The sequence below is a fragment of the Rhamphochromis sp. 'chilingali' genome, assembly GCF_963969265.1.
Source record: "Rhamphochromis sp. 'chilingali' genome assembly, chromosome: 3".
Classification (NCBI taxonomy): domain Eukaryota; kingdom Metazoa; phylum Chordata; class Actinopteri; order Cichliformes; family Cichlidae; genus Rhamphochromis; species Rhamphochromis sp. 'chilingali'.
In genome coordinates this window covers 28,727,623-28,753,382 of record NC_137931.1, presented here as the reverse complement: position 1 = coordinate 28,753,382, position 25,760 = coordinate 28,727,623, and the positions used below count along the sequence as shown (strand labels likewise).

Here is a 25,760-nt window from a genome sequence, read left to right as displayed (position 1 = left end):
CCTCTCAGCCTGGGGCTCGGTCACTCAGGCACAGCTGGCTGCCGGCGGAGCTCATGGGCGCGTCACTGCAACTCCCCCTGGCTTCTGCTCCGCGGCTGTTGAGTGAGCCCTCATCTGGGACTCTCCTCAGCTCTTACTGGGACAGTGGCGCGGCTGCCCCTCTGTTGGTCTTCCTTGGTCTCTTGTGTTCTGGGGGCCTCTGGATGTCTGGAGTTTTGATCTCCTCCATACCTGCTTCATACCCTGGTGGACGGGGCTGTGGCTCCCCACACTCCCTAGCAGATCGTTACATGGAGAAACCTTTGGAATGTTTTGTAATGTTTCTCCATACAGGTGACCCAGGTGTTTTGTTTTTTTTGTTTGTTTTTTTTTTGTTTGTTTTTTTTCTTTCTTCCCCCCCTTCTCACTGTCTCTTCTCCCCTTTGGTTTTCTTTCTCTCCCTCTCTTTCTTTCATTCTTTCTCCCTGTCCTATCCCCCAGTCATGTCTGTCCCGTTTGTAGCAACTGAAAATAAAATAAATTCATAATTATAATAAAGGTCAATCAAATGGACCAATATGGCAAGGCCATGATGATCCACTTGGTAAAATAAATCCGCTTGGCATCTTTCTTGGCCTTAAGACAACAATTCTGATGGCTATAGATCCAAACGGGACACAAAAAAAGGAAAAAAAAAAAAAAAAGGTTAAGATGTTTCCCGTCAGGATGCTCTCTATGGTGCACGAGTAAAAGTTCCTGAGCACCTTGGAGGGCAGTTGGAAGTCTCTCAAGCATCTGAGGTGGTAGAGACGCTGACGGGCCTTTTTCACCACGGTGTTGATGTGACAGGACCATGACAGGTCCTGCGTGATGTGAACTCCGAGGTATTTGAAGCTGTCCACTCTCTCCACTGGGCACTCGTTGATGACGGGGGTCTGGTAGTTCCTCTCCTGCTTAGTGCTGAAGTCCACTATCAGCTCCTTTGTCTTACTGACGTTTAGAAGGAGGTTGTTCCTCTGGCACCAGTTCTCCAGATTCCTAATCTCCTTCAGGTAGGCCGTCTCGTTGTTATCAGAGATCAGGCCCACCACGACGGTGTCGTCAGCAAACTTGATGATGGTGGTAGAGCTGGTAGTGGCCACACAGTCATATGTGTACAAAGAATACAGCAGGGGGCTCAGAACACACCCCTGGGGGGCTCCAGTGCTGAGAGTGGTGGAGGCTGAGACATGTCCGCCCATCCTTACTGCCTGTGGTCTGCCAGTTAGGAAGTTGGAGATCCACTGACACATAGATGAGCTGAGTCCCAGATGCTCCAGCTTGGTGGTGAGTGTGGAGGGAATTATGGTATTAAATGCAGAGCTGTAGTCTATGAAGAGCATTTTAACATAATTCCCCCTTCTAGTGTCCAAGTGAGTGAGTGATGTGTGGAGGAGATGAGAGATGGCATCGTATGTGGAACGATTTGGACGGTAAGCGAACTGTAGTGGGTCCAGTGTGTCTGGTAGTGAAGAAATGATGAAGTCTCTGACCAGGCGTTCAAAACACTTCATCACTACTGAGGTGAGGGCTACAGGGCGATAGTCATTGAGAGAAGCAGGGTGGGGTTTCTACGGGACAGGAACAATGATGGACTCTTTGAAGCATGTGGGGATCACCGACTGAGAAAAAGAGATGTTGAACATCTCAGTGAACACAGGAGCTAGCTGGTATGCGCAGTCTCTGAGGATACGACCTGGGATGCCGTCTGGTCCTGCTGCTTTCCTGGTGTTCACTCTCTTGAAGGCTCTCCTTACTTCATGCTCGGAGATGACGAGCACGTTTCCGGTGCTGGCAGTATCTTCCTGTCTGCAGCCATTAGCGCCGCTAGCACTAGCATTGTTGGAGTCCTTAGCTGCAGCCTCGAAGCGAGCATAGAAAGTGTTCAGCTCGTCTGCCAGAGTCACGGCCGCGTTCGTCATACCGGTTGTTGGTGCTTTATAGTCTGTTATTGTCCTTAGTCCCCGCCACAGGCTCCTAGAGTCACTCTGTTGGAGTTGTGACTCTAGTTTCCTCCCGTAGCGCTGCTTCGCCTCTTTCACCGCCCTCCGCACGTTATATGACGCGGCTTTGTACGGGTCCATGTCCCCCGTCGTGAGTCCCGTGTTGTAGGCAGCGGTGCGGGATCTCAGAGCGTCGCGGATGGTTTTATCCACCCACGGCTTCTGGTTGGGAAACGTTGTGATAGTCTTTGTCTCCACGGTATCATCCGCTAGTTTCCCGATGAATCCCACAACCGCTTCCGTAAACACCTTGACATCATCATCGGAGCTGTTTCTGAACATGCCCCAGTCTGTGTCATCGAGTGCGTCCTGTAACGCGGCCACCGATTGATCCGTCCAGCGCGCGATCTTCCTCTGAACCGGAACTTCCTGTTTCAGCCTTTGTTTGTATTTTGGCATGAGGAAGATGGCGGCGTGATCAGATTTGCCAAACGGAGGGCAGGATTGTGCCTTGTAGCCGTCCTTGACCGTAGTGTAGCAGTGGTCCAGATTTGGTGTGCAGGAGCGTGTGAGAGGAACAACGTTCGCACTGTTGCACCAATTGTTGTTCACCATTAAACACACGCCACCTCCCCTTGACTTCCCCGAGTCCCGTGTCCTGTCCATGCGGTGAACTGAGAAGAACTCGGCCGGCTGGATGGCGTGGTCCGGCACCGCTGGGCTCAGCCATGTCTCGGTGAAGCAGAGGAGATTGCAGTCCCGAATGTCTCTCTGGAACTTTACCCTGGCCCTGAGGTCGTCAAGCTTGTTCTCCAGTGACTGGACGTTGGCGAGCAGGATGCTAGGCAGAGGTGTGCGGTGTGCACGAGCTCTCAGCCTGTTCCTGACGTCGGCTCGCTTCCCTCTAGGCCGCCGCCGCTTCCCTTTGTTCTCCCTCAAGATCTCACTCGGCCAGCTCGGATCCGGAGTTAAAAACTTCGAATTGTGAGTACATTGTATACCAATAGAAACTAGAGTGTCACTGTCATACCTAATGTACCCAATGGTGATGATTTTGCCGATTTAGAAACGCTGAAAACTAACTTAAAAAACAAAGACAAAGAAAAAGTGGTCGGAGCAGTCGTATTATTATTATTATTATTGTTGTTGTTGTTGTTGTTGTTGTTGTTGTTACAAGTAGAAGTAGTACTATTAAGTGATTTATTTATTATATTAATGATTTTCTGAATGTGTTTTTATGTCATGACAGTCAAATCTACAAATAAATAGATAAGCATAAAAAAAAGATCTTTGGTTTGCCGACTTTGCTTCAACATAAGGTTAAAAAAAAACCCAATGTTAATGCTCTCTCATCATTTCTCTGTCATCTTCCTTTGTTTAACCTTGTTATGTCAGTGTGAATGCTGCTGAATTTCAAGAGTTGTATTTTCAACCTTTGGGTGAAAATTAATTTAATGTTTTTAGCACTAGATGGAGACAAGTTACCTTCAAGGGAGAGTCAGATTCCTTCCCAGTGAAAGAGTTTAGTTCCTTCTGTGCTTTTACTTACTTTTATGTATGAAGTGATGAGTACTTTGATGTCTGATAGTGTAACTTAATGGTTCATTGCTGTGTTCGGCATAATCTTCGGCTCTTCTTTCTGTCATGTAAGAAAAAGACTGAACTCTGCTTTCTGGTTTCAGAGAAATGTTTAAATTTTAACAAAAGCAAATCGACCATGAAACTTAGACTTTCTATGATTATTCAGAATCATTTCATGAAAGGAGCCAGTTAAGATGGATCGGGCATCTAACACCGGGAGGAGGCCCTGGGGTAGACTCAGGATGCACTGAAGAGATTATCTTGGCTGGTCTGGGAACGCCCGGACATGCTGGAGGAGGTGGTCGGAGAGAGGGAAGTCTGAGCTTCTCTGCTTAGACTGCTGCCCCCGCAACCCGGGGAAGAGCAGAAGAAAATGGATGGATTCATAGCTGGATGGATGGAATTTCATGTATCAATGAGTTCTTTTCAGAAGTTACAAACTTGAGCAATTTATTCTGAAAAACTCTACGAGCTGAAGACAGGTAACCTCACAGAAATACAAACATGATGCTTGTTAAACATAAATACATTTATAAACATGACACTGTTATAAACACTTTCCTGAACCACCACATCCAGCCTCTTATAATGCTGATTTTAAAATACTTTGACTTTTATCTTAAGCCTTAAATAATGCTGAACTCAGTTACATTTATGATATTCTCTCACTTCTCGTCCTGGACATCAAAATTCCTCAGAGAGAAAAATTGTGGATGTAGCTTTTTGCTGCTGATGTCTCAAAACTGTGAAACAGTCAACCTGTAAAAATAAATACTTTTAAGCCATTGGTTCTGATATGTTTTCTGATGGGCTGAAGGTCAAATAAAATAGCAGCGATTTGATGAATGAATTACAAATCAGACAGGACAGAGTTTCTATGAGAGTTACAGCAAACTGCAAAAACATAGTTGCAGGTGATAATTATTGTGCTCTGGAACTCCTGTTTTTAAATTTCATGTGAACTAAGTGCTGTGGAGACATTTTTAATGGTAAAAATGTTTTCTGCTGTGAATTTGGTGAGGTGACTGGAGAGCTCTATGAATTATAGGTCTGTTTTATTAACACTTTATTAAAGGCTTTCCTATGACTGTAACTTCTACACATCTAATTACTATAATGTGACGTTTCACAGGGCACCATGGGTCACTAATCATGATTTACTGAAGCCATGATGTCCTAACCTAATGTCCAAATTAAGAGAGATTCGTTTTAGCATAAAATTATTAAAATCATGATTAATTACAGCAGCAGCACGGCAGCATGGTGGCACGGTGGTTAGCACTGTTGCCGCACAGCAAGAAGGTCCTGAGTTCAATTCCACCATCAGGCCGGGGTCTTTCTGTGTGGAGTTTGCATGTTCTCCCCGTGTTTGCGTGGGTTCTCTCCGGGTACTCCGGCTTCCTCCCACTGTCCAAAGACATGCAGCTTGTGGGGATAGGTTAATTGGATAATCCAAATTGCCACTAGGTGTGAATGTGAGTGTGAATGGTTGTCTGTCCCTATGTGTTAGCCCTGCGACAGACTGGCGACCTGTCCAGGGTGTACCCCGCCTCTCGCCCTATGACAGCTGGGATAGGCTCCAGCGCCCCCCGCGACCCTGAAAAGGATACGCGGAAGCGAATGGATGGATGATTAATTACACAAAAATATTTTAAAATGCCTGCTATAGATAACGAAAATAGTATAAGTCTTTAAATAGTGTCATTAAAAATTATGCCTGTATATTATATTATATATTATAACAGACTTTCAAAATGCAGTATTGAGACAGACTGATGAGTCCAAAATGTCTGCATTAATAATAAGGATCACAGTTGAACTTCACACTCTTGGCTGTTGCTATATACTGAATATGATGGCAGAAAATACAACACTAATATCATGCCAGGAACTTACATTGAATCCAAATAATTGCTCTTTAAGTTTTATTTAGTTGCCAAAAACATGGAATAAATGATGTAGTGATATTCTGATATTGTGACAGCCACAATCAACACATACCGGTTAGCCTTCTATTAGTTTCCATGAACAGTGGTCTAGAATTCAGCCACATTCCCTGAATTTTTATATTATTATTCTGTTTTTGCTTTAGTCTGCCCCTCCATGCAGTTTTATTGTGTTATAAACATAATAAGTATAAAACATTTATTTAATTATCAACCCCCATATCCCAACATCAAGCATCTATAATTTTCAATTAAAAAAGTTTTGGTGCAAGGCTGTTTCCAAAGATTCAGTTTTACTGATTTTGTTGTTAAAACTTGGTCTTCCTGTCATCTCGCTGAACTAACCCTGCCACAGCCTGACGGGGAGAGTTTGTGTTTTAGAGAAGGCGACATCACATGACAACACTGTTACAGAAAGAAAAATCAAAATGACAAAAAAAACTTTTTTATGTTTATTCTGCTGTTCTTATAACTGCTGAGTTTATAATTGGACTGAATTTAAATTTCTATGAATTTTACCACTCTCATTTGTAATTTTGTTGTTATTCCGACAACCTATTTCATGTTTCTACAATGTTAATATAGTAAAGCTTTCTTTGAACAAAATAGGGAAATAAATAGCATATTAAAAAAAACAACAATAACAAAAAAAAAAACTAACCACATCATCATTGATGTAGAACAGTTGGAGTCCATCCTTGGCTTTTATCTAAGGAGGCTTTTGAATGCAACACTTTTACTTGTAACGATATATGCAATGAAATGAAGGTCCAGATCAACCACCGGCAAACCAAACAAGACAAAGCAATTGTTTATAGACTAAACCATCCATAACTAATTAATGAATCTATTAATCATGAAATCAGTTACAGGGAAATTTGGAGGAAATTGTTGCCAGTATCTTTGAACAAAAATGAAATATTTAATATGAATTTAAGGCTTTTGGATCTTTTGGGAGGACAAAACACATCTTAAGATTTGGACAAATGAATCAGGTTTATCCATAGATCAAAGTGGTGTTTTGCTTTGTTTTGTTTTTTGCTTCGTTTGTTTCCTTCTTCTAAAAAAATGAGAGAGAGAGAACAGGAAACTTCCAGATCCATGGCAGACCCATGAAATAAAAAGGTCACTGAGTTTTTCAGAGGCTGATAATCCAGTTTGAGTCTGAAAAGTTAAAAAGATGAAGTGGACGTCAGATTTTCAGGAAGTTTTTTTTCTATTTTATGACACAGTTTCTTACATGTATGTACACTGAGATCCAAAACACTCAAAGATCCACTGAGCACTAAACTAATGTCTCCTTTACCTCAAGTAGTCCATCAACCTCAGGCTGTTAGAGGTTTTTAATTTCTTCGGTACTACACGGTGGTTTCTCCCTGGCTGCTATTGATCAGTCTTTGATAAAAACGACGCCACGACTGTAGAGTTTTCCCTGACCAGATCCAGAACCCTGATGTTATGCCCACAATAAGGGTCATCAAGTACTTGATCATAAAGACGGTGAAGTCTGGCGTGTTTGATGCAAAGTTTGATGCTGGGCATGGCACAGCAAAGTGCTTGCAGGTCTGCATGTGCCAGGTTACCTCCCACTGCGATCTGAAGGCCTGCTCATAGAAATGGCAGGCGATGACAATGGTGGCAGGCACTGTGTACAGCACGCTAAACACACCAATTCGCACCATCAACTTTTCGAGCTTCTCGGTCTTTGTGCCGTCGTGCTTCATGATGGTGCGGATACGGAAGAGTGATACAAAGCCAGCCAGCAGGAAAGAAGTTCCGATGAAGAGGTAGACAAACAGAGGCGCCAGCACGAAACCACGCAGTGCATCCACGCTGTAGATCCCCACGTAGCAGACACCAGTGAGCAGGTCACCGTCCACCTGTCCCGTAGCCAGGATGGTGATGGTCTTCACCGCTGGCACCGCCCAGGCTGCCAGGTGGAAGTACTGCGAGTTTGCTTCAATAGCCTCGTGACCCCATTTCATCCCAGCAGACAGGAACCAAGTGAGAGAAAGGACCACCCACCACACGGAGCTCGCCATGCCAAAGAAGTAGAGGATCATGAACAGGATGGTGCAACCCTCCTTCTTGGTGCCTTGAGCCACCAGCTTGTAGCCATCCTCTTTAAACCTATCCACACACACTACTTGGTCCTCCAGCAGGAAGCCAGCGCTGTACGCCACCGCCACCATGAAATAGCAGCCTGACAGGAAGATGATTGGTCTCTCTGGGTATCGGAACCGCTTCATGTCCACCAGATAGGTGAGGACAGTGAAAAGGGTGCTGACACAACATAGAATAGACCAGGTTCCAACCCAGAGCCGCCCAAACTTTAGCTCATCCTCTTGGAAATACATCAACCCATTGGGTTTGGAGGGCTCACAGGGGGAGCCACAGTCCTTCACTCCGAGGAAGTGATAATTCAGGTAGGAGGGCACCTGGAGCTGCAGGGGGCAGAAGAAAGGCTGGTTGCCCCAAATGTATGGAGGAAAGGTCGCAAGCTCAGAAAGACTTGGGGTGGGGTCCGAGGTGGGGCCCTCGGTTTCGGTGGTGTTTTGACCGACGCAGATCTCTCCTGCCCCATGGATGGGAAAGTTCTCACAGCGCAGTCTCTCAGGCCACTGGAATCCAAATTTGTTCATGAGTGCCTCGCAGCCCTGCCGAGCCCGCTCACACAGAGATCTGCAGGGAGGGATTGCCTGGTCTAGAACGGTGCAGACCGGTGCGTACATGGAGCACAGGAAGAACTTAAGGTCCAAGGAGCATTGGACTTTGACCAGAGGATAAAATTGGTGCACCTCGAGCCCGGCGTCCTCCTGGGTGGTGTGCCCCAGCAGGTTGGGCATGATGGTCTGGTTGTAGGCAATGTCAGTGCACAGGGGGATGGAGATGGGCTGGCAGAAGCCATGCTCAGGGATGGAAATTCCTCGATCATGCTGACTGTTGCAAGGCTGGAAGAGATATACCAGAGTGAATCCCCAAACCCACCAGCAAAAGGAGCAGTGTCCCCCCAAAGCCATGACAGCAGATCCAACTCCAAAAAAGTTTGATCAACTTTTAAAAGGTTTTAATAAAGGTTGCAAACACAGTGCAAAGACCCCTTTATTATTCAACTAATGTTAGAAAAAAATATTTATTCAAAGTATTTCAAAGTATAGTCCTCTCTTAGGAAAAGGTGATGGTCTGCTTATGAATCCTTTCAGAGACATATCTCAAAGAAAAGTCCTTTCTCTCACACAATGAAGCAGTAAAACTCTCCCTGAGAGTCACCCACAGTCCAATGTGGATCAAGTAGTCTGGACTGCAGTTAAGTTTATCAGTAAATCCACAGCTTGTCCGTCTGTCTGTGAAGTTGCCAGACCTCTATTCTTTCTCCTCAGTCTGCAGGACCCTTCACACTCTGTCTGTTTCTGATGGTTTTCAGGCACCCCTCCCTCTCCCCGCTTCCCCAGCAAAAGAGCAGAGTGAGAGGGGGTTCCTTGAAACCAGCCTCCTCTGCTCCAATCACACACTTTGTTTTTTCAGGAGTCTCCTGACTGATTGGTCACTGCTGCTGAAAGGGGGCGGGGCGTTGCTAAAGGAAAGCGAGTGTAGGAATCCTGCAGAGTTTAACTGTTTCTGTTTATTTCAATGAAATAAAGAAGAAATCCTCCTGTGCATTCAAAGTCAGGTGGAAATAGTGTAAGTGCTCAGTACTTCTTGCTTCATTTTATGTGCAGATTACTGATGGCAAATTGTTTCCTAACCAAATAAAACCTTTCTATTATACTCATTCATTTAGCACATATAAAAACTAGAGTGGTTTTCAGTCAAAGCAAACTGAAAACAGAAGTATAACATAATCCTGATAGAGAAAATGTAACAAATACAAAGTATTTACAAAATAAATATTTATTTATTTTTATTTTTATATATTTTATTTATTTATTTGTTTATTTTATAGCCTTAAAATTAAAGGAGTGAAGCAAAAAATTGCAACAAAAACTTTAAAATATAACATCAATGAGTGAATATCTACAAATAAAACAAGAGTGGAAGTCTGGCTTCGGTCATTAAAAGAAATCACAAAAATATCTTTGGAAGTGATCATTCTGCACATTCATTATGTTCTTATTGAATCTTATCTATCATGTGTCTATCAGCTGCTTCTCCTCAGAGACGAATAAAGTTTCCTTTGAACCTGATTGAACCACAGCTGTGAAACAAACACAATTACACTAAAGTTAGACTCTTTATTCCCTACATTCATTTTTTCTTTTCAGTTTAACAGATGCATGAACTCTCAGACATCCTTCAACAACAAACTTTTCATCTTCTGTTCCATTTGTCTGGTTTGTAAATAGGTGACTCAATTCTGTCTTATTTTCTGCTTCTCGAGAAAAAAAACTTTTTTAAATGCGCTTGTGTCAACTGGTCATAATCTCATGTGTTTTCCTTTATAACCACCTGGACAGATCAGAAATCTCAGCAGATGTCTGCATAAGATTTCACCAAAACTTCCTGCATGTTCAAACATCTCACACATTTCTGCTGCATCTGGGTGGAAACACAAAGGACACGACCTTAAAAGTAGCTCAAACCCTTACCACACTAATAAAATGATTTAAGTTTCCAACATGTTGAGAAAAACAAACATCTTGATATCAGACTTCCTCCTTCTTTGGCTCTGCATGACTGAAATTCTTTTGTGTATTGCATGCTTATGTCAAGAGAATGTTTGTCCTACCATCAGATATTTAGTGTGTTTATGGACTCGTGAACCTTTTGGAACTCAAGAAATACCATCACTGAAACATTTGTTTATCACTAATGTTTTGTTGTATTTTGTTTTTTATTGGAGTGATAAGTGTTTCCTGTCAGGTTCCCTGAAATCCATCATGAAGACCGTTAAAGACAGGAAAAAAGAAAAAGGCAGGAACTGACAAAATGTGATGTGGAGCTAAAAAGCAGACGTGTGACATAAGAATATGGCAGGCAATTACAACACAAGACAATGTACTATGTCTTTTTAAATTTTTATTTAAAATGAAACACTACAATTTAATTTCCTCTTAGAATAAAGAATTAGTGAAAAGCAACTTTCTGTCAAAAACTGTAAATATTGTGATTATTCAGTGAAAGATTTATTAGTACTTCCATATTTTTCTTGACATTACTGCTTATTTAATTGTCCTTTACTCTTATTTTGATCGTTTTCTTCGTGTCATTGTGATCCTTCAAATTAAACCACACCTGTTATAGGAAACACAAAAACATGAAGACGATAGAAAAGCTGTAAAATGGTGTTTTTATCTCCTCCGCATCTGTTTGACCTTCATCACACTGAACTTTACTCGTCTGCTTCTCGTCTCTCTGTCAACATGTTGATCGTGTAAACCAGCTCGTGCAACAGTTGCATCAGACACAAATGCAGATGCAGCGGCTCAGCGGGAGGAACGATGGACGCATTAAGAGCTCAGGGCATCACACTTGACTCCTCCTCCCATCAAACATCACACAAGGTGGTGGTGGTGTTAGGGGGGGGGGGGGGGTACTGCTGCTGCTGGGCTTCATCCATAGTTGACTTCACAGAGTTTCTCCAGCTGTGGGAAGTTGCTGTTTTGATTCTTACATAGGATCATTGGATTTAAACGCTAGAAAACCAAAAGTGTTTTAAAGTGAGCACCAGAGACTCACTTTAAAAAGCAATGGTGCACTAGTCATAGTGTTGTGGACTTTGATCTCAAAAATAGCATAGTTGGTGTGGTGATTAAAGCCCTAACTGAAATTTAAAAATGTATTTTTCAAGTCTTATTGCGGTTTGGGATTTTTCTTATTTAGATTTTAAATCATTTCTGTTCTCATTTTTTTTTTAAATTTTGTAATCTTTGGGCTCTCTGACACCGCTGTCAGCTTTACTTCCTGTCTTTGTTTTTCCTCCTTTGCTGACAGTCTGTCCAGCTCACATCGCTTTCACCCTTGTTCATTGAAAGACAGCTGAGCCCTGCACAATGAAGCGAGTTCAGCTACACAGAGTATCTTTCTGTTGCTGGATTCACTGACACTAACATTGCAAATCATGATAAGCGGTCACACGAAGCTTGTTACTCATTAATGCTTCTTTTGACCAGTTCCAACTTGACTCAACTCTACTCAGTTTTGGTCATTTTGCCTTACAATTGAGTACCGCCTAATATGTGTGGGGTGATTATAGCAACATCCAAAGTCCTGTGACGCCATCTGTATGATGTCAAACACAACACAACAATAGACGACTTTGAGGCAAGCAGGTATTAAAAAGGACCTGGTACCTGGTACCAGGTACGAACACCTAATAAAAAATCCTAAAAACCAGGCTGTAGGTTAACCCGAGGTTTTCCCTGTATGTTCACGTGGTGTCATCGGACAAATCAGTATAAACTGTGTGGATAAGTCTTTTTACAAATGAAGATAAATCTGGAATAGCAGAGAAAAATGAAGAGGTTAAACACACAATAGAATAGAATAGAATAGAATAGAATAGAATAGAATAGAATAGAATAGAATAGAATAGAATACTTTTATTTGTCAATTTCTTCAAATGTACTTGCCATACAAAGGAATTGAAATTACGTTTCACACTGTCCCATGCGTAGGCATTGACAACAATAAGGTGCAGATGCACAACAAAAACAAAAACAGCCCTAACAATAAGGTAATAAATAGTAATATAATAATATAAATAGTGCTAAAAGAATACTAAAAATATATATATAGCAGCAGGTGTGTGCAATTGCAATGCAAGTCAGGAATGTTTTCAGTTCTTGGTTCAGAGAGTGTTTCCTTGTTGGAGAGTGTGCGTGGGTGGGGGGGTAGAGTCCAATCTGTCTACTATACTTCTGCCAATCTGGTGATTCTGCTGGCTGGGAGCCGGGAGGGAAGAGAGTTCAGCAGTCTCACAGCCTGGTGGATGAAGCTGTTGGTGAGCCTGGTAGTGCGGGAGCGGAGACTTCTGTATCTCTTTCCAGAGGGCAGGAGGCTGAACAGACAGTGCGCGGGGTGGGTTGCATCGTTGACAATTGTGATGGCTTTGCGGGTGAGGCGAGTGGTGTAAATGTCTTGCAGGGAGGGGAGTGGTACACCAACTATCCTCTCAGCTGTTCTCACAATGCGTTGTAGAGCTTTTCTGTTATAGTCAGTGCAGCTACCGCCCCACACAGTGATGCAGCTGGAGAGGATACTTTCAATAGTTCCTCTGTAGAATGTAGTCAGGATGGGTGGTGGAGCACTTGCCCGCTTGAGTTTGCGCAGGAAGTAGAGGCACTGTTGTGCTTTCTTGGCCAGTGATGCTGTGTTGGTGGTCCAAGAGAGGTCCTCACTGATGTGCACCCCCAGGAACTTGGTGCTGCTCACCCTCTCCACCGCAGCGCCGTCGATGGTCAATGGGGGGTGACAGGTGTGGCCTCTCTGGAAGTTGACAATAATCTCCTTGGTCTTACTGACATTTAGCAGGAGGTTGTTGTCTCTGCACCACGTGGTCAGGAGCTCAACCTCTTTCCTGTAGTGGGTCTCATCGCCCTTGGTGATGAGCCCCACCAGCGTTGTGTCGTCCGCAAACTTCACAAGGTGGTTGGAGCTGTAGGTTGGTGTGCAGTCATGTGTCAACAGGGTGAAGAGCAGAGGACTGAGCACACAGCCTTGTGGAGCCCCCGTGCTCAGGGTGATGCTGTTTGAGACCTTGTTGCCCACACGCACCGCTTGAGGCCTCTGGCTGAGGAAATCCAGCAGCCAGTTGCAGAGGGAGGTGCTGAGGCCCAGTCTGTCCAGTTTACAGATAAGTTGTTGTGGTATTATGGTGTTGAATGCTGAGCTAAAGTCTATGAACAGCATTCTCACATATGAGTCTTTCTTGTCCAGATGAGTTAGGGCTGGGTGGAGGGCAGAGCAGATTGCATCCTCTGTGGATTGTTTCGCTCTGTATGCGAACTGGTGTGGGTCCAGGGTGGGAGGTAGGGTGGATTTGATGTGTGACATGACTAGTCGTTCAAAGCACTTCATAATAATGGGTGTCAGTGCCACGGGGCGGTAGTCATTGAAACAGGCTGGGGATGGTTTCTTTGGCACAGGTATGATGGTGGCAGTCTTGAAGCATGATGGGACAGTGGCTTGCCTCAGGGAGGTGTTAAAGATGTCTGTGAAGACATTCTTCAGCTCCTCTGCGCAGTCTTTCAGCACACTACCAGGGATGTTATCTGGACCCGCTGCTTTCCGGGCGTTGATGGTGATGAGTGTCCTCTTCACGCTGGCAGCAGACAGGCACAGAGGCTGGTCGTGTGGAGGTGGTGGTGTTTTCTGTGGGCGTGTGTTGTTCTGTGCTTCAAATCATGCAAAGAAGCTGTAATAAGTCCTTGTAATAAGCAATACAGACTTAAAGTAACACATGTGAATGTGTGTGTGAGAGGAAAGCTCTGTATAGTAGTTTAAAAGCATGTATGAATGTGTGTGAGCACAGTAAGGCTGGAAATGATTTACTATATTAATAAAGTTTAGCCTGTTTGAGGACAGGAGAGATTAGTTTGTTAACCTCTGGTGGGGAAAGAGCAGTCTCAAGGACCAAGAGCAGGAATTTCTCAGTCCTCTGGCAGAGCAACTACAAATAGTCAGAAAAACAGTCAGAAATGAATTCCTCGGTGTGTGCCAGGTCTTTTTTTACACCCAAAATATGAATCACAAGTTCACATAATCAGTAAATCTTTTGTGCTCCCCTTGGTTAAAATATGGCAGCGTAAAAAGTAGCAGGAAGCTAATGTATTGAGCCAGCCAATCAGAGTTACTGTGGGCTGTGCAGTGAGATTTCTACATGCATGAGGTACAGAGTGGGCTTAAGATGGGTCTACAGTGACCATGTACCCACATCACGGGTTTAACACAGTTAAAAATCACTCACTGCTCAGTGCTGTTATGTTGTTTGACTATAAGGACAGTATTATTATAATCTCTGTTGTCACTGGTACAGTGCACTCACAGTATTTTAAATTGCCTCATTAAAAAGTAACGTGCAACTTGTGACCACCACCCAGACTCTGGATCCCATCATGCTTTGCACTGAAGAGAGGACGGAGAGCAGTGCACAACAACACAAGCAGCAGCAAAGTGAATATTATTACAAAATTCAAATTTTATTTGACAGTATATTATAAAGTAGTTCTGTAGTCCTGATCAGTCTGTACAGGGAGCTGTGAGAATGAATGACTTCGGATGAAACCTTTGTGTTTAACTGATAAAAATCAACAAGATCCAGATTCTTAAAGCAGCTGTATTCCCCACCTTTTGTTTTTTGTTTTTTGTACATCGCGGCCCAGAGAAATCCATCGTTCATCTGCTTCTGTTTATGTAGGAATACAGATGTCATCTTAAAACAGAGCCAAAACACTGTAATTAATAACACTGTGAAAGTATCTGACTGAGCTTACTGCTACAGCTGAATAATTAAGGCTATTTAACTAAGCATTTCCCGGATCCCTGTGTGAGTTTAACTCAATACACATTTATAAAGCTTTATTAACACAGAGCAGTGACACAGCTCAGCTCTCCTGTGAGGAAGCTGGAGTCTTTATTTTCAAACTGTCAGATTTGTTTGGTTCCTGAGAAATTTTCAGACTTTATCATCTATATGTCTTTTTTTTGTTTGTGTGTCTGAGTCTAAGCTGAAGGACTGCAGTGTGTTCACCCCCTCCCCCCCCCCTCCTCCTGCTCTGTTTTTACTGATGCAACAAAGTGAAAACTGTCCGACGTTCACAGCGTTGCACTACGCTCTCAAATTCACCTGATCCACTCTCAAGCTCGCCTTCTTTATTTCTGCCCCCCTCCTTTAGTGAGACCAGGGAGCCTTTACTGATGAAAAGCCACCATGTGAAGGGGGTCCCCAGGGTCCAGGGGGGGGGGGGGGGATTTCTTCACAGTGGAAGCTATGTTAAAGAGCAGAAGATATTAACATCCTATTACCATCCCATTCATACACATTAACATGACAAGCTGCCTAGAGGGGGGCCCAGAAGCACTCTGGGATGGTGGGGACAAAAGAGCTCCGCCCACAGGTCAGAGTGGCGAAGATGAAGAAGGACAGAATGGGAAGAGGACAAAGGGGAAAGTTTGATTCAGAGGATTTAACCCTTGAAACTCAGTTTAGACTCTGAATGAGAAACAAGGTTCAGATCTCAAAGGCAGAGACACAGGCTGAGGGTTCAGGTTTTTTCTTAAAATAAAGACAAAACAGAATCTGGTCATCAACGGGCTCAGAATAATACTATAGTGCATCACAGTGTGGGATATAAAAATTCAGATACAGCCACTTAAATACAGCTAACACTCTGTGGCAGCAGAAGTACAAAATAGCCAACACTGAACCTCCAGAAGCTGCTGTTCCTCTAAAATCCACCGCAGGCTCGAGCAGTGAGTCCGTCCCCAGAGACTCACAAAATAATCCTGTTTATGGTCTGCTACATAACAACTGTACATGGGGAACTTGACCCCTCTTTTTAAAAGTTTGCTTTATGACTGACAGGTGGATGGTGACACAGGCGGCTGGAGCTGCTAGCTGTCTTCTAGGCTTCGCCTGAGCTTATTGGAGTCCCTGAGCTGAACTCAGGACTGTGTTTGTGTTGTTGAAGCCTTTTTAATGCAATAATCTGACCAATAATGTTGTTGCTATGAGATTAACTGCTGTCCTCAATGTCTGAGCTCCAGTTTTGGTGAGTGAAACTCTGGAATCTTATTTGTAGGTTAACACTACGGTAATTTGCAGGTATCTGTGTCTGTTTGATGCTTCTATACAGTCTATGACTGTTCTCTCTGTGAATTTAATCAGGATACTTTATTAATCCCTAAGGAAAGTATGTAAAATCTGGGAATCAAACCCGGGACATGGCAGTGAGAGCACCAAATCCTAACCACCAGATCACAAGGGACCTCTGACAGGCTTGACTTCTTAACTTACAATGTTTTTCACTGATGGGCAGATGGTAACCTGACATATGTTAAAATGTTTGACAATAAACTAGTAGTCTTAAAAAGCACCTACTTTTTCTAACAGCTTCAGAGTGTAGCTTGATTTAGTGTTTTTACATAGAATTCAAACCCAGAACGTGAGTTCAAAGGTTTATTGAAACAAACTAAGTTTACTTTGAGCTTGATAAACTGCAGGAACCATGGAGAGAGAAAGACAAAAGGATAGAAACCGTGAAGAAAAGTGGAAACCTTATTTCCTTTGTTTCATTGAGGGTACTAGAGCAAGAATCACACAGGATAAAAACCTACCTTCATGTTCAGTGCACTGTTTGCGCTAACACACCCCAGTTTTAATTTTTATTTGCTACTTTTATTTGCTTTTAAATATTTAAATCCTAAATCACCCAGTGATCTTAAATAAATCCTTAAGATTTGAATCTTCATAAATATTAATGAGTCCATAGTTGCTGCTAATCCAACAGCATTTTCTTCTTTTTCTTTGACTTGTCTATAAATGGACTATTGTTGACGCCTCAGTCCATTAAGAGACCAAGCAGCTGAGCCCTGGAGGTCAGTGCAGGTTAAAGGTCACGGCGTGTGTGTCTGTATACTATAAATCAAACTGCAGACACACAGTCACACTGAAACTGATTAGTTTTAATGTTCCTCGTGGACAAGAGTTATTTTTAAAACATGAAAATCACCAATCAAGTTTGGAATATTTACTGGACCTTCAGTCCTTAGACCTATATCAGTAAGTTCATTAACCACAACCTGTACATGGTAAATGTCACAAAAAACAGACAGGACTGAAAAATGAAAATCTTTTCTTTAATTATTCAGTCAACAAACATGGTTGTCAGAAACTATTTGGACTGACTTGTTACAAGGTCACTAATGTGTGTCCACTTTTTTAAAATAGAAATTAGTGAAAACTTTTAATGAGAAAAACTCAAATAAATATATATATTTTTTTTTGCCTGTCCCGTTTGGCTCTTTTGCCATCAGAATTGTTGTCTAAAGGCAAAGAAAGATGCCCAACGGATTTACTTTACCAAATTGACCATCCCAGCCTTGCCATAATGGTCCATTTGATTCACCTTTTATTGTTTATTTTATTTTCACTTACTGAATACGGGACAGACTTGACTGGGGGAAAGAAGGGGAGAAAGAAAGAGGGAAAGAGAAACAGCTGAGAAGAGGGACGGGGGAGAAGGGCAAAAAACAAAAACCAACAGAATGAGCAGAGAAAAAAAAAATGCATATATCAATCACCTGGATCACCTGCTGAGAAAGAAAAAAGAAAACAAGCAGAAGAGAACAAGAGTAATAGAATAAACAACATCACAATGATATATGGGAATATGACAGTAAATACTAAATATTAAACATTATTGTGCAGCACATAAGATCAACAGAACACAGTGTGCTTTGAGGTAGGAGCCAAAAAGGGTGTAGTTTGTGGGTGTGATCACCCGTGTGTACACCTGTGAGCATGGACGCGCTTGTTTTTTTTTTTTTAAAAGGTTCCTTCATGTAATGATCTGCTAGAGGGTGTGGGGGGGTCACAGCCCCGTCCTCCAGGGCATGAAGCAGGTATGGAGGAGATCAAAACTCCAGACATCCAGAGGCCCCCAGAACACAAGAGACCAAGGAAGACCAACCGAGGGGCAGCCGCGCCACTGTCCCAGAAAGAGCTGAGGAGAGTCCCAGATGAGGGCTCACTGAGCAGCCGCGGAGCAGAAGCCAGGGGGAGTTGCAGTGACGCGCCCGTGAGCTCCGCCAGCAGCCAGCCGTGCCTGAGTGACCGAGCCCCAGGCCGAGAGGCCGGGGGCACCCCACCTCCGAAGTGGCCCGAGCGAGCCCCAGGCTCCAGGCTCCGATAAGCGGCCGCCAAGGAGTGAGCCGGTGTGTACCTGGACGCCCATCCCCAGACACAAAGAATCACCAACGCACCGATGTCTGAGGGAGTCCGCCACTGGCAGGGGAAGTGGTGGTGGGGGGAGATAGGCCTCCAAACCTTGGAGGGCCTGAGATGTCCCCAGAGAGGTGGCGCCTGACACCCAACCTGACATATAGACACAGACATACAGGCACACACATATACAAACATCCATTCCCACCCTCATGCTCTCATATGCACTTACTCCACACTCAACCAACGTGGAGACAGACATAAAGAGATGCTGTACACACGATCACACTCCCCAAGCGTACTCTACGAACCGGGTCTAGGTACCCTTGCAAATAAATAAATTTTAAAAAAGATATAAAAAATTAGAACAACAATGGAAAATAATGAAATACAGCAAAGAAAAATTTCAACAGTAAGTCCTTAAAATATGAAATAAAAAGAACAACATTAAATTTCATAAAGATATGAGCTCTCTGTAATTATTTTAATCTGTGATTCCTTCAAAATAAATGCAGCAAACTTTGATATTATTCATACAAAGCATGTGTAAAACGTGTTGACTGTAAACCTGTCCTCATCTTGTTGGTCATGTTTCTAAAAACCTTCATGTGATCTGATTTAAACAGACACTTCAGCTAACTGCTTACAGTGACAACACATGGCTGCTGCCCCTGTGAATAAGACCCAGTCTGATCTAATCTAATCTAAAAATGATTAAATAAAGTCTGATGAGACACACATGATGTTTGCTGCCATCACAACAAGCTTAGAGTCCAGATTGTTACTAAACTTTAATTATAAATTGTCAGAGAATGACAAAGAAAAGGAAAGGTAACAAAACTAAAATAAATATACCGTCCAAGAAAATGTAAAATGAGTTGCATGTGTAACACAAAAAAGACACATGACAGTAATTAAGAGTCAATAAAACACAAATGGCGCGATATGGCAGCCTCGCTTCTGTCAGTCTGCCCCAGGGCAGCTGTGGCTACAACTGTAGCTTGCCTCCACCAGTGTATGAATGTGAGAGTGAATGAATAGTGGTATTGTAAAGCGCTTTGGGTGCCTTGAAAAGTGCTATATAAATCCAATCCATTATTATTATTATTATTAAATAGCTGGTAAACTGCAGTGTTCAGGTGATTTTCATCATGTTTGAGTGAAACAGTGAAGATACAATCAAAGAATTAATCTACATCTGCTTGAAATCTGGGTATCATTGTCATCAATGCAAAATAATAACAACTTCAATGTGCACAAAATCTAAAGAAATTAATACAGCGTATTTCAAAGAATAGTAGTCACATCAGAATATAAAAATGATTCATAATTGAAAAAAACAAGCAGAGCTGATTATGTGATTTAAATGCAGCTACCTCAGATTTTTTTTAAGATAACTACTCTGCCAAGCAGCTGTTTCATTTAATAAAATCAGCTAACTAGCAATATTGTTTTATTGAAGAGTATATTTGCTTCTAAAAACAAGCAGTAATGCAGCAAAGCTATTAGCTAGTATTTCTTTTACTTTTAGCTTCTTAGTTTCTATTAATTTACCATGGACATTAATATTCTGTTTATGTGGTGATGCAAATGTTAACAATTCTAAATTTTGGTATTATCTAATGATAAAAAAAGTACAAAAAAAGAGAAAAGAAACACATAGTGTCACTATAGCAAGGGCAAGCTCAATGCTTTTTGCTTTTAAATATCAATTAAACATAACATTATTGTTTAGTTTAAATATTTTTTATAAGTCCATGTTTGTTCAACAAAGCAGCTCACCATATTAAAAAAAAACAAACCAAACCAAAAAAACAAAAAAACAAATCTGCCTTTATGATCTTTCATGTATGGCACAAAAATCCAGTACTTCATATTAGCAGCGAGCGAAAATTGGAGAACACCACAAACTTAAACAGAAAGTTTATCAGGAGAAAACAAAGAAAAACAACACAAGTGAAACTTGCCAGGGTACTTGTCTTCAGAGGCTTGATATCAAAGGCTGCTTAGCATTTTGATTTATTAATGATGGGATTAGTCAGATTTCTCTCATCAAATGTCCAAAAACACAAACAGAGTTAAATATGCACAAACACCTTCTTCTTTCTCTTTTATCTTGCCAATCAATCAGACGTCAGTAGGAAATGTACATCTGACATCCTGTCAGTCAGAACAGTTAAAGTGTTTTTCTGTTGACTACTAATCCCACATTTACATATGAACTCGATCAAAACAGGTCAACAGAAAAAGTTTCATAAAACTTTTTCTTTGTTGCTGTGAACAAAAATGTTAATTTAAATTCTTTGATCTATTGTCAGGGTTCCTGGGTCGGTGACCCAGTGTTTTCAGTTCACACTCACTGTTTATCTACTGCCTGTTCCACTTCCTGTTTTATTGTGTTAGCCTTGGTCTGTGTGTATTATGTTCAATCCTCTTCCCATTATCATTAGTTCATTATGTTCAGCTGTGTACTCACCGGTCCCTCATTATCATCATTATCACCAGTCTGTGTATTTAAGCCCTCTGTTCTACCCATTCAGTGTCGGGTCATTGATGATGTTGTTTCTGTCGTGTGTTCCGTCCAGTCAGTCAGTTAGCCAGCCAGTCTACCAGTCCGCTAAGTCCAGCCAGCCATCCATCCTATCATCTGTTGTCTACATATTCAATAAACCTCGTTCTGCACCACGTGTCCTGCATGTGGGTCATCCCTTCCTCGCCTCCGCACACGAGCCCTGACAGAATGACCCGACCCGTGCCAAGAAGACACGCTTTTGACCCAGCGGACTCGGACCTCTACGAGCGGCAGGAGGTAGCGCTCTCCTTGTGGGCTGAAAAACTCAAGGAGAGACAGCGGCTCTTCGCGGAGCGAGAGCACGTCTTCGAGGGCACTCGCTTGGCTCTGGGCGGGCCTCGGAGATGCCGCGTTCCCCCACCTGCTGCCTCACCTGCACCGGAGCATCTGCCGCGGAGAGTGGACGTTTCACGCCGCGCTTCGGCCGCTCCCTCTCTCGCCACTCCGCTCCACGCTCACACATCACCTGCCTCATTCACCAGACCTTCAACCTCGCCACGGCACAGCGGCTCCGTCTTCCACCTCGGCTCAACAGAGGCTCCCGTGCCAGAGGCTCGGACGTGTACCCCGCCCGCTTCCTCCTCCCGGAGAAATCGGCGCACACGCCGCCATAAAACGGACCACTTTCAGCCACTCCCGATGGTGAGCTCCAGTGACTGTTTTTCGCACTCACCATCTGATTATTCACTCAAAACGCACAATAACCCCATCTCTGATTCGTGGGTTGTTTCCCTCCTGGAAGATTCTGTGGACTGGGAAGATTTGTTCTGCTCTGCTCTCCCAAAGACTGTAAATAGTGGTGGCAGGAAAACCAGAACAATCCCCAATAAACCCCAATAAACCTGCATCACACACCCAGTCATTATCTCCACTCCCGTCAGTCAGTCTACCCCCACACCAGTGCCAGCTCCCAGGAGGAGGGCAGCTGCGACCCAGTCTACCGCCACACCCGCTTCGGTTTCTCGAGTGGGGGTGACTGGTGTCCAGCCACCTCCCGTGCCTGTCCCAGCACCTAGGCTGAGGACGGCCAGGATCCAGCCTGACCCCCCTAGAGACTCAGCTGAGGCTCTCCAGCCAGTGCCCTCACGCTCTGGAGGCACGGAAGAGCTAATCAGTCCACCACTTCATCCACCTCCTGACCCAGCCTTTCACGCACTAGCTTTATCCCTGGTTAGGCTGGCTGAAGTGTCCCCTGCTCAGGCACCGGCCTTACTAGCTCAGGCTGTAGCTTTATCTCCCTCATTAGCTCAGTCTGTAGCCCAGCCATTAGCCACACCAACCTCAGCTCCGTCGTCAGCCTCACCTGCTGTTCAGCTTCCAGCCCCGTCAGTTCACTCACCTGCTCTCCAGTCCGCTCCTGTCCAGTCACCCGTAGCTCAGTCGCCTCCTGTCCAGTCACCAGTAGCTCAGTCGCCTCCTGTCCAGTCACCCGTAGCTCAGTCGCCTCCTGTCCAGTCACCAGTAGCTCAGTCGCCTCCTGTCCAGTCACCCGTAGCTTAGTCGCCTCCTGTCCAGTCACCAGTAGCCCAGTCGCCTCCTGTCCAGTCACCAGTAGCCCAGTCGCCCGTCCACCAACCTGTTCAGTACCCAGAGCCTGCTGTGAGCTACCCTGCTGCCCAGCCAGGGGTTTCCGCACCCGCTGGCCCGGCCGCTCCTCAGCCAGGGGTTTCCGCACCCGCTGGCCCTGTCCTGTGTGTGCCAGGGGCTCCAGTGCCCACTGGTTCTGAGACCGTTTTCGCTGGAGGGCCCGAGGAGCCCGTCCGGCAACCTTCCTCGTCAGCTGGGGGTTCAGGAGAACCGCACCAGCCTCATGCCTCGTCAGCTGGAGGGCCCGAGGAGCCCGTCCGGCAACCTTCCTCGTCAGCTGGGGGTTCAGGAGAACCGCACCAGCCTCATGCCTCGTCGGCTGGAGGGCCCGAGGAGCCCGTCCGGCAACATTCTTCGTCAACTGGGGGTTCAGGGGAACCGCACCAGCCTCATGCCTCGCTGTCACCTAGCTCTGCTTCTGCCTCGCCTGGTCCGGCCTCAGACCCTGCCTCTGCCTCGCCTGGCCCGGCCTCAGACCCTGCCTCTGCCTCGCCTGGCCCGGCCGCTCCTCAGCCAGGGGTTTCCGCACCCGCTGGCCCGGCCGCTCCTCAGCCAGGGGTTTCCGCACCCGCTGGCCCTGTTCTGTGTGTGCCAGGGGCTCCAGTGCCCACTGGTTCTGAGACCGTTTTCGCTGGAGGGCCCGAGGAGCCCGTCCGGCAACCTTCCTCGTCAGCTGGGGGTTCAGGAGAACCGCACCAGCCTCATGCCTCGTCAGCTGGAGGGCCCGAGGAGCCCGTCCGGCAACCTTCCTCGTCAGCTGGGGGTTCAGGAGAACCGCACCAGCCTCATGCCTCGTCGGCTGGAGGGTCCGAGGAGCCCGTCCGGCAACCTTCCTCGTCAGCTGGGGGTTCAGGAGAACCGCACCAGCCTCATGCCTCGTCGGCTGGAGGGCCCGAGGAGCCCGTCCGGCAACCTTCTTCGTCAACTGGGGGTTCAGGGGAACCGCACCAGCCTCATGCCTCGCTGTCACCTAGCTCTGCTTCTGCCTCGCCTGGTCCGGCCTCAGACCCTGCCTCTGCCTCGCCTGGTCCGGCCTCAGACCCTGCCTCTGCCTCGCCTGGCCCGGCCTCAGACCGAGCCTTCGTCCTCGTCTGGCCCGGCCTCGGAGCCTTCGTCCTCGTCTGGCCCGGCCTCGGAGCCTTCGTCCTCGTCTGGCCCGGCCTCGACTTTGGCTTTTATTTCGCCTGCTGCAGCTCCGGCCTGTGCTTCGCCTGATCCTGCCTCGTCTGGTCCTGTGCCCACCGGGCCATGGCCAGCACGCCTAAAACTGGAGAGCCGCCGCTGCCGTCCGCGCGGCCGGCCCCCTGAACTGCTCCGTCTCCTTCGCCGCCGCCGCTGCCTTCCGCGCGGCCGGCCCCCGGACCGCCTTCGCCTGAGTGGCCGCCGTTGCCTTCCGCACAGCCGGCCTCCGGACCGCCTTCGCCTGAGTGGCCGCCGTTGCCTTCCGCACGGCCAGCCTCCGGACCGCCTTCGCCTGGGTGGCCGCCGTTGCCTTCCGCACTGCCGGCCTCCCGAACTGTGTCCACGTCACCGCCGTTGCCTTCCGCACGGTCGGTCCACCGGAACAGTCTCGCCTCGGGCCACGTGGCCGCCCACCCGAACTGTCTCTGTGTGGCCTCCGTCCCTCCGTCCTGGGCCCCCTCTGCCCGCCCTGTTCTGGTTCTTTTTCGTTTGGCCGTCGGGTGCCGGCCTTTGAAGGGGGGGGTCCTGTCAGGGTTCCTGGGTCGGTGACCCAGTGTTTTCAGTTCACACTCACTGTTTATCTACTGCCTGTTCCACTTCCTGTTTTATTGTGTTAGCCTTGGTCTGTGTGTATTATGTTCAATCCTCTTCCCATTATCATTAGTTCATTATGTTCAGCTATGTACTCACCGGTCCCTCATTATCATCATTATCACCAGTCTGTGTATTTAAGCCCTCTGTTCTACCCATTCAGTGTCGGGTCATTGATGATGTTGTTTCTGTCGTGTGTTCCGTCCAGTCAGTCAGTTAGCCAGCCAGTCTACCAGTCCGCTAAGTCCAGCCAGCCAGCCATCCATCCTATCATCTGTTGTCTACATATTCAATAAACCTCGTTCTGCACCACGAGTCCTGCATGTGGGTCATCCCTTCCTCGCCTCCGCACACGAGCCCTGACATCTATAAATGTTAAAGAAAGATGGCAAACGAAAAAAGAAAAAAGGAAAACACAAATTCTGCAAAATCTGTCAAATACCCAAAAAGTTGAAAACAAAGTTTTTCTTTTTGAGAAAAAAAGGCACCATTGACTAACAAAGCTAAACTGTAAATCTTGTTTTTAAAGATTTTTCTCTACATTTGAATATTTCCTATCGAACCTTAGAAACAAATAAACAAACGATGATAGCAACACAAGAATAAATGTGTATAGAATTCGCTAACATTGAGACTGTGCTTTTTAGGGTAACCAATGATACTGAATTGATACTACTGGTGTTCTGTTATTGTGCTACTTGACTGAAGTACAGCCTTTGGTACAATAGACCATAAAATCTCGATGAAGATGTTACAGTACTGGTTTTCTATATCTGGGATGGCTTACCAGTTAGAATGTTTTGCTTCTATTAGTGATGTCTTTTTTTTTATATATATGTGGCCGCATTTTATAGAAAAATAACATTTCATGCCATTGCTATGCTGATGACACATGGCTCTATTTCACAATCCACACATTCAACAAACCTCTCCAACCTTGCAAACTGTCTACTGATATTAATGAATGGATGTGTGTTATTTCTTTAAAATTAAACTCATATAAAACACAAGTTCTGTGCAGTAGTTCAGAAATGCATCAAGCCTCTGTTGAACCTGTTTGCTCATTCAAAATATGCTTGTAAAATCTTGAGGGCACAATCAACACACAGGTGAGGGTACATGTTTTCATTCATTCATTTACAGCAGGGGTGGGCAACTCCAGGCCTTAAGTGCTGGTGTACTGTTTTAGGTTTTAGATATCACCCTGGGTCAACACAGCTAAATCAAATGATTAGGTCATTACCAGGCCTCTGGAGAACTTCAAGACATGTTGAGGAGGTAATTTAGCCATTTAAATCAGCTGTGTTAGATCAAGGACACATCTAAAACCTGCAGGACACCAGCCCTTGCAGCCTAGCCCCAGATTACATGTATATACTCAAACTGCGGTTCCCATACCAAGCCTCAGACTCTCGGGCAGATCGTCAGCCACCTGTTAACTGTCCCGTGTTCAGGCTCAA

At 45.1% G+C, this 25,760-nt stretch overlaps 1 protein-coding gene across 1 annotated transcript; it reads right to left on the bottom strand.

Annotated features, from left to right (window-relative positions):
• Positions 1-3,775: 3,775 nt before the first annotated feature.
• Positions 3,776-8,895, bottom strand: LOC308394378 (frizzled-7-A-like). Its single transcript, XM_080878683.1, has 2 exons — positions 6,795-8,895; positions 3,776-6,652 (listed from the first exon to the last, which is right to left on the bottom strand). Exon 1 carries the CDS (start codon positions 8,506-8,508, stop codon positions 6,847-6,849), a length of 1,662 nt encoding a protein of 553 aa, XP_080734809.1. The 5' UTR covers positions 8,509-8,895; the 3' UTR covers positions 3,776-6,652; positions 6,795-6,846.
• Between the last annotated feature and the right edge of the window lie 16,865 nt (positions 8,896-25,760).